This window comes from Budorcas taxicolor, chromosome 12 (genome assembly GCF_023091745.1).
Source record: "Budorcas taxicolor isolate Tak-1 chromosome 12, Takin1.1, whole genome shotgun sequence".
Classification (NCBI taxonomy): Eukaryota; Metazoa; Chordata; class Mammalia; order Artiodactyla; family Bovidae; genus Budorcas; species Budorcas taxicolor.
In genome coordinates, this window is record NC_068921.1 from 72635030 (window position 1) to 72647885 (window position 12856).

The window sequence follows — 12856 nt, forward strand, 5'->3', positions numbered from 1 at the left end:
AGATATTATGTTCATTTGTTCAACAAATATTTACTTACACTGGTGTGTCATCACTGTTTCAGAATATAGCACTGTTTCAGGCTGAAGTATACCTAATGACATTTTTTAAATGTATTCATTTATATCCTATTAATTTAAAATTTGTTAATGTCTGGACAAAAGCCAGTCTGAAGTTTACCATCATCCTGGCTGGGCAAATAAGAATATATGACTAAGAAAATGAGTGGTGTAGGAGGAATGTTCAAAGAAACCAACAGAGCAAGCTTTTAGGATACTTGGAAAGCATCCATTTGTATGCAGTTAATTTCATAATTATAAAATATTCTTCTAGGAACTAACCAATGCTTATTTAAACCCAGTGTTATTGTATGTGCCCTGAAAATTTTTTAAAAGGTCATGAAAATACATCTTGATTTAGATTCCTCATGGTTCATGATGATATTTCAGTTGGTCTCATTTATAATCTTTCACTAATAGAAGATGTGAATCTTTGGGAGCTCTGCTCAGTTGTAAGGTTTTCAATGTCAAAATCATCAAAACATCTGTTTTAAAGGTCTGATGTGCAAAGGAGTAAGAGGGTTGAGAGAACGGCGGATGAGGTTTCTCAGGGTGAAAGGCAGTGTCATGTGGATTTTGTAGTCAGATCTGGATGGGATTCATTCCAGCCTCTTACTCACTCATCCCTGGCATATCACGTAGCTCTTGTGTGTCTCGGTTTCCTCACCTGTGACTGTGGAATAATAACACTCAGAGATGTAGCCTGAGGATCCTGCATATGCCAGACTGAAAAGTGTACCACAGGGATTAACTTTCTTTCCATTCTTGCCTGTTTTAAGCTGTTTTAACCATTTTTCTGTCTTTTTTTTTTTTCTTTTTTTTCAGAAAACAGAAAGTCATTCAGGAGGACAATGTAAAATGTGTTTCTCCCTGGACAGCCACATGTTTTATGCTAATGTAAATGCCCTACTGTAATTGCAGGTTACATCCAGGCGTGTAGAGGACTTATGATTGCCGCTGTCAGCCTGGGCTTTTTTGCTTCCATATTCGCCCTGATTGGCATGAAATGTACCAAAGTCGGAGGCTCAGATAAAGCCAAAGCTAAAATTGCTTGTTTGGCTGGGATTGTATTCATACTGTCAGGTAAATAGTAACTTTCTTCCAAACAAGGGGCTTCAGGATGTTAATGAAACACCCGGAGTCATAGTCCTTTCCTTCTGATGCTCTTTAGGGCTGTGCTCAATGACCGGGTGTTCCCTGTATGCAAACAAAATCACAACAGAATTCTTTGATCCCCTCTTCGTGGAGCAAAAGTAAGTATTCTTCTTAAGTCTATATGCTTATGGCTTACAGGAAATGGATTTAAAATCATCTTCTAAATTAAGGTACCTAAATTTCCTCTATGGCTTATGAAAGTGGGGTATACTGATAGAGGCTATTTGATGACATCATTTAAGAGCAAACGGTGTATGTGCTCCATTGGCAAAAGATACCCTGAATCACTGCATTACTGTTACAAATGTCTTGTAACATACTTGTCTGTAAATAGCTCAAGGCTTAGGATTTAGAACGCTGAAGCTCGTCTACTATACATTGTAAAACTGAAGTCAAATAGGGGGAAAGTGAAAGAGAGGTGTAAGATGGGGAGGAAAGAAGGAGAAAGTGTGATAAACGAAAATTAAGTGCTTGCCTTGATTGCTGTCCATCCAAAATGATACTTGCCAGCTTTTAGGCTGTGGGCCAGTTTCCATCGCAGTCATTGAGATGAAAACGAGACTGTGGTTCTGAAGATTAGAAATGATTAAATGATAGTGAATAAAATATTATTTTTCATTTTTAATCAGCCTTTTCCATTTGTTCTGTTGACTATGGCCTTAACAAGTTCTACCTAATAAACCTTTGTAAAGAAACTGTACATGATGCAGGGTCTTTAAAAAAAATTCTCTAAGAGTGGCACAGACACCCAGATGTGACCAGTTTCAGCTGCGGGTGAATGCTTTGGCACTTACAGACCAGTTCTCTTGTTGCTGTTGGTTTTTAACTGTGGCCTGTTGCTTTTTATAGTTTCCCTAGGCTTATTTCTTTGCTTTGGAAAAAACCCAAGGAATACCAAATTAGAAATCATAATAGATCAAACAGTTTGTCTTCCGTGAGAATATTCCCATAGATTCCTGTAGAAAACTGCTCATGTATGCATGTGTACTGCTATCAACCAGGCTGGGGATTTTCTTTCAGTCTTCAGATAAAATACTATAGAATTTTAAAAGAGTAATTACTAAAATGTCTGATCAGGATCCATTACTTTTTTCTGGTGGATTTAGGAATCTTTAGGAAATGATTTTTCTAGTAGTGTCTCTTGTGTAGTTCATGCATAAATAGTAAATGCTTATATAATGAAATATAATGAAAGTAATAGATAACACATGTTATGCCCCTACCATTGACCAAGCAGAGCATTGCAAATATTATTTTATTATTTTACTCTTACAATATCCTCTAGTAGAAGAGAAGGAGACAAAAATTAGGAAAATCAATTCGCTGAAAATTGGCTACCAACACAAAGTAAATTGATTCCGTAGGTCTTAAAGTATTTAATGTCTGAAGTGAGATTTTGACTTTGGCATATTCTAGGGGAGAGGACTTCCCAAGCTGGCATTTCCTAGAATTTAGTAATCGGAGCCTCTGATGTAGTTTGTGCATGAACTCGGAGAGGAATATGTTGGAGAATTGCTGCCAAAGGCAGAGCCAGCCCTAGGGGGACTGGGGTGAGGGCACCCCTCCAGGGGTGTTCTGATTATTTCCTTGGTGTCTTCACTGATGTTCGTGAGAGTAGGTTCCTTGAGATCAGAAAACACTTGTATATCATCTCTTATTTGCTTAGCATGGTGCTTGGTTAAGTGAAATCCTGATCTGCAGAGCTAGTCCTCTTGGGATTAGTAGAAAAGCCTTCTGTTATCTCAGCAGACTGGGGAAGCCTCTGCGAAGATGGAGAGAGAAGGCCAGCTCCTCCTCCTCTCCCATCTGTATCATGCATTCATCTTCCTAGAGCAGCATCTCTCCCTGCAGCCCTAGATGGCTCAGCTGGGCACAGGGATGTGTGTGTTTAGCAGTGAGGAACAGGTGTTTGCCACATGCTCTAGTTTAAATTTCTGGTGACAGTTCATGGCCTAATATGTGGACTATCTTGGAAAATGTCTTGTGCACTTGAGAAGAATGTTTATGCTGTTGTTGGTTGGTATTCTCTGTATATGTCTGTTAGATCTCATTAGTTTTTGTGTTAAGTCCTCTATTTCCTTATCTTCTGGCTGGCTGGTCTGTTCATTACTGTGAGTGAGATATTGAAATCTCCAACTATGATAATAGAACTGTTTATTCTTTTTTTCCATTCTGTCAGTTTTTGCTTCATAGATATTCTGTCATTATGTGCATAAATGTTTATGGTTGATATATCTCTTGCTGTATTAAATCTTTCATTAATATAAATAAATAAATAAATTTCTGGTGAGCAAATACCTTCCCTAAGATGCATTGAAAAACAGTGAGCCGCAGAACCTGATTTTGTTGCTGTTGTTTTTCTTAAGGATTCTCTACCATGTAAACTGAATCTTTGTGGATTTCCAAGACTCACCTTGGTTGCTTACGTTAGACACACACGACTAAGCTCATCCACAGAGTTCCCACCACATTCCTACTATGTGCAGGAAACTCAGGAGGTGCTTTATTGATGAGGGAACAAAATGAGTGGCTTCTGATGTTTCATTGGGGTGAAGATTGTGGCAGCTGCACCGTAAACAGTATCAGGCTTTGTATTCAGTGGCTGATTATTTCCGAAACCCTTTCTTTCCCACAACTTATCTGGGAAGATTTTTCTTCCTGCCTACAATCATTTGATTGCAACTGCAATCTTTACAGAGTTTCACCTGGCTCTGGTTGTGTTCTGCCATTTCCCCATTTTCCCCCCTTTTGTTTTGCTTTCTTGCTTTTATTCAAGTTGTGGTTATGTTTTACGGCTCTAGGATGGACTCCTACAAAGCCTTGAAAACTGTTTCTCAATGCTTCCCTTTGGGCTGTTTCAAACCAACTTCCTCCTTTTTATTAAAGCAAAATCTACCAAATTGAAACAAAATCTATCCTCCTGAAAGCTCATGGTCATAAGCACCCCTTGGTATGATTCACCCTATCATTTTGTTGAAATATACATTATTCTCACCATCTGTTGTCCAAACCAGTATCTTCCTGAGTGTCTTGCTTTGTTTTTTTCTTAAATAGACGGTTCCAAAGAATTGATTGGCATAAAGAAACTTCTCTTCAAATCATGCAAAGTTAGAGTATTAAACCCATTTCCTTAATTGAGAAAACAGAACATCTGATCTTAGATTTATTCTCTTTCAGTCAATGAGATTTATCAGTAACATTTTGGCCCTGATAGTCATGGTTTGGGTCTTATCATACTCAAGCCTTTTTAATTTCAGAGTTTTTGAAACCACAGAGTTACTTACCTTTAGCATGCTTCATTCCTGGAATACAGTTGGTTTCTACTTTAGTATCTAAGTTTTACTAAGGTAAAATATTTTCAGTGTTGTGGTTATTTAGTAGTTTAGAAATAAACAGCTGTCTGCTTCCTGGTAAATTCTCATTCCTGTTGTCTATCAAGTTAAATGCACAGCAGACAATTCAAGAAATATGTTTCTAGATTAGACACATTTTCCCAAGTGAACTTGAAAGGGCAATCGATCTCACTAGGTGGCCTTGCCAAGATATTTAACTTCTCTACTCTGTCCTTATTATAATTTAATGAATTATAGATGTTTGTTTACTTAAGCTTGTTCCAATCATGAGGTTATTTGGAGAATGAATTAATCCTGGTAAGAGGGTCATAAAGTCTCAGGTAAGGGATTCCATAGCAGTGCCAAGTGTTAAGAACAAACCGGAATTTGACTGTTAAATATTAAGAAGGATTCACTTTGTTCTGTGGTAGGACTGACCACTTGAGATCATCAGAATTGCTCTGATGCCTTTTTCATGCTGGCAGAACTTAATATACTTAGAAATCAAATGTTTGGCAACTGCGTTTTGTTTTCACTGACCAGTATACAAAGCCACGATTTCCAGTTTGCCATGCTTCCTGGTGACTCAGCTTTTACCACAACCCCTTTCCCTCTCCTTTTCACATCCTGGCCCACCTCTGTGTATCCTGCCGGAATTGCATTCTGGGTGAGGTGCCCACCAGGGTGCTCCCTTTGCTCCTGGTGCTTCTGTTACAATCCCACTGGGCAGTGGCACTTGCCTGTTGGTCCATCTTCCAAACAAGACCAGGAGTATCTTGAAGCGAAGACCACATCTTGCTGATTTGGGCATCTCTTGTATCTAGTCCATACTCTATGATGTTTACAGCAAGGAAGATTAGTAAGCAATGGTGTATAGCTGTCTGTCTGTCTGTCTGCATCCCTCTTAGGGTGGAAAGACTGAGCATGCTTGGGAAGATTTGGTTTAAGGGATGGGGGAGGGGAGACCTCAAGAATGAGAGCCCTGGATCCAGGCTGCCTGGGAGAGAACCGCAGCTCTGCCATCTTTTAGTGCTGTAGCCTTGAAGAAATTACTTGTCCTTTCTTGTGTCCTGTGTTCCTCATCTGTAAAATGGGGAGAGTGAGAACTATGGGTTTATCATGAGGATTAAATGAGATAGTACATTTCAGCTGTTTAGACTGGTGCCTAGAGTAGGCACTCAGTGAACGCTATTCTTTTAAATGGGACTGACCCTTAAGCAGAGGCTATTACGTAGCAGTTTATTTATTTTCCATTTCCTAAATTTGAGAATTCTCCACGAAGTTTCCATATGCAAGTAGATGCTTATTTAAATTATCCCTTTCTACTTGAGCCATGGTTTGGGAGGTGCCTGCCACTATTTCGTGGCCTTTTGGGAAGCTCTGGGTAGGAAATTTTGTGGTGTCTTGCAGATCACTGAGTAAGCTGTTAACTAACATGAATTGCATAAGGGAGAGGAGAATTTAGCAGCCTTGGGAGATACATGGATTGGTGGTCACTAAACAGCCTGCTTCTGGTACCTGGGACCCCAAAAGAATGTGGGGTATTTGGGGGAAAGGTGTGCTTGTAGATAATGCCTGTAGAATGCTTGTTCATATAAAATCCACCCATGTGGTGATATAGAGCTTGGATTATATAAGTGTTAGTTGCTCAGTCATGTCCAACTCTTTGCGACCCCATGGACTCGGGCTTACCAGGCTCTTCTGTCCATGGAATTCTCCAGGCAAGAGTACTGGAGTGGATTGCCATTTCCTCCTCCAAGGATTATATAAGCCTTTGAGTTATGTTTCTTTTGGATGGTAACATTTAAAAGATCAGTATACCAATGGAATTCAATTTTTAAAAGTTAACATTGATAATATATGGATGTACTTCCTAAACTTGGAACTTTTAAAACATATTTAGTTGTTTTAAGGTGACGGCAATGTTTTGGCTGCTACCACCCTTGATTAACATAAGGAGTAGGGCAGTATGTTTGGAAAAAAGTCCATCCTTGAGGTCAAAAGACTTGGCTTCTAGCTCTGCAACCTCTAGCAAGCTCACTTTTCTCTGGGGATCTTAAAAGGATGAGGGTTTTTTTTCTTTTGTTAAACAGTTTTTGTTTTGTTTATGGAGGAGCCGCAGTTTCTTTTTTCAAGTCCAGCAAGCCCTGATTTTAATTACTACCCTCACCTCTTTTTGTGCTGGGTGAAAAGACAGCCGGAGGGAATTCTGAAAAAAAATTCCATACCCTAGAGCCACTGAGAAGGCAATGAGCTGGGGAGAGAGGGAAAACTCACATCTTTCTGAAATGACAAGCCCCAAACATTGCACTGATTGTATCTTTTCTTATCGATCCCATCTTTTCCTTAGCTAAGGTGAAAAGGGAGAAGGAGTAATGGCTAAAAGCTTGGGATTGGTTTATGGTATCCTTTGCTATGCGAAAGCTTTTAATTAAGCCCCATTTCTTTTTTTTTGTTTGTTTTTATTTTATTACTCTGGGAGGTGGGTCAAAAAGGTTGAGATTAACTGATGGACTTTGCTATTCAGCAGAAACTAACACAACATCATAAAGCAACTAGGTGTGTTAGTAGCTCAGTCGTGTCTGACTCTTTGTGACCCCGTGGACTGTAGCTTACCACCAGGCTCTTAAAGCAACTATACTCCAATAAACATTAATTTAAAAAAAAAAAGCTCGAGGATTGGAATCAGTTATGGGTTTTAAATCCTGGTTCTACTATTTACTTAGCTGAGGTATGGGGAGGCAAGTAATTTAAACTCACTCAGGTTCAGTTTTCTCTGACGGTAGGAAGAACTATCTCTTAGAATTGAAGATCAAATATGATAGTACATGCCAAAATACTTAACACAAAAACAAAATCCTGCTACAGTGATCTGATGGTAGCTGTTGTTATGGTGGACTCTTACTTGGACCACATCTATACATATTTGGGAGAACATGTAATGTTTACATTGCAAACACATGTTCTTCTGCTTCTGTTGTTAGGCTTCATTGTCCTTTAATTATTTGTTTAATGTCTGACCATCACCTCTAGACTGTAAGGTCCTTGAGAACAGCACTGTGTTTTCTCATTCACCCTGAAACACATGATTTGAACAATATCTAGCTTGTCACTGCTCTGATGGTGTCACAGGGTAGGTGGGATACACGTGCTCCCTGTAGATGGCAGATCAAATGATAACAGGGCTTTGGGTGCAGGAAAGACAGAGATAAGAGGTGTTCCTTAGTCTGTTCCCTAAGGATTACTGTGCATGTTACTAGGCTAAAATAGGAGGTGAGTATGGAATGCATCAGAATTTAGACTACTGAGTGTGGTTCTAGCCCAGGCTCTCTCGTTAGGAAATGAACAGTAGCCTGGAGTCCTAGCACAGCCAGGTGAATAAGAATTAACTTCATCTAATAATTCAAGGTATATTTTAATGCCTTAGATCATTATGGTTCTTTTTTGGGGAAACTCTGGTCATTAATCTGTGCTTTACTTTCTATAGAAAGAAAAATGTTCTCTATTGCTTGTTTACTAGATTCACAATTATATACATGAATTCAGGTCATAAGGCTGCTTTTATGAGTCCTTTCCATTGAACAGAATGTGTGAGACATAATCCAAGAACGACGTTCTGATCTGTAAAACAGAGATCAGTCCTCAGCCTGTCGATCCTGCATCTGTCTGGTGCTAAGCAGACTGGTAGCCTTTCCGAATAATGAATAAATTTTGGCGATTGTAACAGCTCATAAAAGGCTGGGAAAGCTGGTCTAGGGCCAGGAAGATGTTGTTAACAGAAGACAGACCTGCAGCAGATCATCTGAAATTTGGATAATCTCCTGAGGCGCTGAAGTCAGCTTTTCAGTTTTACCAAAAGTGAAGAAAGATTTCCAGGCAGAGATGGAGTTTCCCAATGAATGTCAGAGGAGGAGCGGCCCGGAACAAACCTGAATGGATGTTACGTGGCTCACCCTCAGTCCTGTCTTTCAAAAACACTTCCATTTTTGCCAGATCACGCGCACTGATGGGTGTGAATTCAAGCCACTGTTGAATAAGTCTGCTGTACGTGTCTTTCAACAGAAGGAAGAAGAAAAAGTCTCTAAGAGAGAACCACATCACAGAATCCCTCACATCCAATTATTAGAAGCTACTGGTATAGATGTGGAATCTGTTTAACACTTTAGCTTTAAAATGGTTCTATTTATTAAATATTTGACTCTGACAGAATTCATAAAATGCTCAAAAGGAAATGATACTCTTCTTGGAATAGAATCTATATTTAGTGACTTCAAGAAAATCTAAAAATATGTTTAAAAACAGAAGTGAACCAGTTCCATGACCAGGGATTGAACCCGTGAACCTGCAGTGAAAGGTCAGAATCCTAACCACTGGACCTCCAGGGAATTCCCAAACCAATTTTTAATATAAGCCACACTGGTGACTCTTAAATCCCTTCAGAAAGTTTCAGTTTGCTTAAATGAATATAAAGACATAGTTCCCAACATTTGAGCTGTGTGGGTAGTTATCCTCTGATTTCTCCCCAGTTGTATGTTCTTTTTAAATGAATTCACAGTGCTGAGCTGTGATTTGAGTTCTACCAACCTGTGCCCTAAGGGACCACTATCAATTATTAGAGACTTATTTTTAACCATGATCCTGGCACTGGCATCCTGTTTTAGAAAGCTAAATGTTTAAAGAAAAATCTCAGACTGTTTTTTCCAGGAGTATTTACACTGAAAGTTAATATACTAATACATAGTTTCAGGAGAGAAGACAGCCTAAGCTCTAAGGAGAAAAGTAAAGAAAAATAGAAAGTAATGTTAAATTGTAATCCTATAATAATGTCCTCCATGTCGAAATGTTCAGTGTGCTCATCCTTTAGTTGTCTTTGCAGTAAGAGCATGACAATGGATGGACTGGATGCCAGCTTACTGTAGAAATTGCAGATATTTTAAAGAGGTCCATTGACCGGTACCTACAACTTGGCAGGCCCTCTGCTCGTTTTATTTGTATAATGTCATCCAAACATTGTACAAGAAGGGCCTATTGTGGGAATCCAGGATATCCTTTGTAGATGTATAACATATTTAATGAAGGTATCTTTTATAAAACTACAGGTTAACACTCTTGATCTGGCCAGCTCTTTTCACCTGGACACTTCACTGTCCAGTCCTCTTTGAAGCTGGTTTTTGCGGACACTGAAGGCTTTTTCCCCACTTACACTGACCTTCTGTTTCTGCCACTGCCTCAGATTGGAGCAGTTGGAGAAGTTTCATGGTTCCCAGAGCCTAATCAGTGCTTTAGTGCAGAATGGGGGTGCTTATAAGCTCTTCCTTTAGCTCTCACCTTGATTCCCCAGGTAAAGCAATGCAAGAGTGAAAAAGAAGGGATCACGAGGCAGTGTGTATTATGTAACAACGGCAACCCACTCTGGTACTCTTGCCTGGAGAATCCCATGGACAGAGGAGCCTGGCTGGCTACAGTCCATGGGGTCACAAAGAGTTGGACACCACTAAAGTGACTTAGCCTGCATGCACACGCCAAGTTGTAGTGTGTATTATATAATTCACCTCTTCCCAGTTGCAAATGGAAGCTGTGAAATTAACAGAAAAGCCAGATCTGGAATTGGGCAAGTAGACCACCAGGCCCTTGTCTTGTGTAAAGGCTGCTTCCTGCTCCCACTGGCCGGCGGCCGGGGCCACTGTCACACCACCACTGCTGCCTGCCCCTGCCAGATGGGAGTTCAGACATAGTGACCCAGCACACCGAAAAGGATGAGACACACCACAACCCCTGAGATTTTGGTATACTTTCCTTGTTCTGTATTTGTTTCTCCATACATATATATATATCCCCTAGAAAGGATATCCTCCAGCCCTCCACGTGACTTCCTTTGTTGTTCTCGGTAGTGCTGTTTGTTGTATGGTGACCTCTCCAGGGCAAGGGCTGTCTTACTTACTTTGCATCTGTTCTAGTCATCAGTGGTGTACTATGGCCTGCCATCAAGGAGAGGCTTCATAGCAGGCTGTCACTAAATGATACTTTATTCATCTCTCACTGGACTGTAGTGATAAGCACGATGAGGCAGCATCTATCGTGGACACTGTAGAGGAAGAAAAATGATTTTTTCCTCTACTCTCCTAGGCTCTCTGCTGAGAAGAAAGATAGATTCATAAGAGAAAACTGGAGTTTATTTATATGTACCCAGTGGCGTGTAATTCAAAGGGTGGCTAGAACTTGGTCTTATATAGCATCTTAACAAAAGAACAGTACATCTGTAGAGAAGTGACAACACAAAGGAAAAAGACTTTGAGCTTCCAGAGGCACGAATTGTGGGAAGGCACGTGAGGGACAGTCCTAAAGGAAATCAGTCCTGAATATTCATGGGAAGGACTGATGTTGAGGCTTAAACTCCAATATACTTTGGCCACATGATGCGAAGAACTGACTCATTGGAAGAGACCCTGAGGCTAGCAAAGATTAAAGGCAGGAGAAGGGGACAACAGAGGATGAGAGGTTGGATGAAATCGCCAACTTGATGGACATAAGTTTGAGCAAGCTCCGGGAGTTGGTGATGGACAGGGAAGCCTGGAATGTTGCATTCCATGGGGTCGCAAAGAGTCAGTCACAATTGAGTGACTTACCTGAATGTAAGGAGGGAACTAATGAAAAATGCAAATTAGTGAAGTTTGTTAATGTAGGTTGCTCCGGTGCGACTTGTGGGCTAAGCAGGGTGTTCAGTGTGTCTGAGAATTAACTTCTTCCTGGTAGTGAGGGGATGGGGACAGTTCTACACATTTATGCCCTGCTTTTAGGCAAACAGGGAGAAGGCAGAGAGCTTTCCTGTTTCTTCTCAGTTGCTTTTGGTCCCTTGTGCCAAAGTGGCATAGTTGGGGTGGCATGTTCTGTCACCCTTTGGCACCTTGCACATGACTGCACACAGCAGATGCTTAACCACTTACTGAGCTGAACCAAAATAAAAGCAGAGGCAACTTTCCTTTTTCCATCTAAAACCTGCCTAAATAATTTACCCTGCACAACAGGATAAATAGATGGAAATGTTTGGGCTTCAGGCAGAGCCCAGAGGCAATGTGCTGGCAGAGCCAGGAGGCCTCACCTTGAGTCCATGGCTTCTGCTTTACCCAAAGGCATCCCGATGCCTTCAGCTTCCTTTCAGCTTCCTTTTGGGATGTTGGGAAGATACAATTGAGTGAAGGCTATAAAAACACTTTGAGAAAAGTATAAAGCATTCTTTACAGATATTATTGCTTCCTGTATAAGCTCCCATAGCAAGTGTATTATAAGCATTTAGTAAGTGTTGGCTAGTAGTGTTAAATGCTGTTTACTCCCCCAATCAGTAAGCTTTAACACTTGTGCTACTCTTCACAGGTATGAGTTAGGAGCTGCTCTGTTTATTGGATGGGCAGGAGCCTCACTCTGCATAATTGGTGGTGTCATATTTTGCTTTTCAATATCTGACAACAGCAAAGCACCCAGGTATGAAAAGAGACAAAAATGACCTGTTAAAAAGTACAATACTATTCTAAATTGTTATATGTGGGATAAATTATAGGTAGTTCTTATGATTCTTAGAAACTTCAAACACCCAGAATTGGGAAAGGTTAAGAATATATAGTAAATATAACATTTAATATGGTAAAATTATATTGAATAGAATATAGATAATTATAGTTAATTTAAAACACAGAGCTTGTGTTGATATAGGACAGAAACCAACACAATATTGTAAAGCAATTATCCTTCAATTAAAAAATTTTTTTTGATGAAGCATCAAAAAAAAGCAGAGTTTGACATTCTTACGTTCCAAAGCTATTGCTGTAAGTAGAAATTTTGTCTAACTTTAGGGGCATATTCTTCACTTTGGCCTCACAATTTTCACATAAGTGGAAATTGCTGATTAAGGTCATCACAGTCTCCCAAGATTCCAGGAAGATAAGTTTTATGTAAGTTTTGAAGGAGAATAAGTGAACAAACTAAGAAGCCATGAGTTTCTTCTGAGATCCTCTTAGTCACACTAGCTGTTCTGAAATGACATTGAATGATTTCTTGGGCTGAGAAGGAAGAAAGCTAAACATAATCAGGGAAAGATGACTTAGCTGTGACAGAAACGGGGGGATGTGGTTTCTTCCCATTTTTGTTTGTCCTACGTGTGAAAGACCATCTGCCAAACCGTTTTGCCTTTCAGAATGGGATACACGTACAATGGGGCCACGTCTGTCATGTCTTCTCGGACCAAGTATCACGGCAGAGAAGGAGATCTCAAAACCTCAAACCCTTCAAAACAGTTTGATAAAAACGCTTACGTCTAA

At 40.0% G+C, this 12856-nt stretch overlaps 1 protein-coding gene across 1 annotated transcript in view; it reads left to right on the forward strand.

Annotated features, from left to right (window-relative positions):
- Positions 1-12856, forward strand: part of LOC128057730 (claudin-10) — a 97041-nt gene extending 84185 nt beyond the window's left edge. The window contains exons 3-6 of the mRNA XM_052650223.1: positions 979-1140; positions 1229-1310; positions 11916-12023; positions 12733-12856. Of these exons, the coding sequence (XP_052506183.1) occupies positions 979-1140; positions 1229-1310; positions 11916-12023; positions 12733-12856 (476 nt within the window). The remainder of the gene's footprint in view (positions 1-978; positions 1141-1228; positions 1311-11915; positions 12024-12732) is intronic.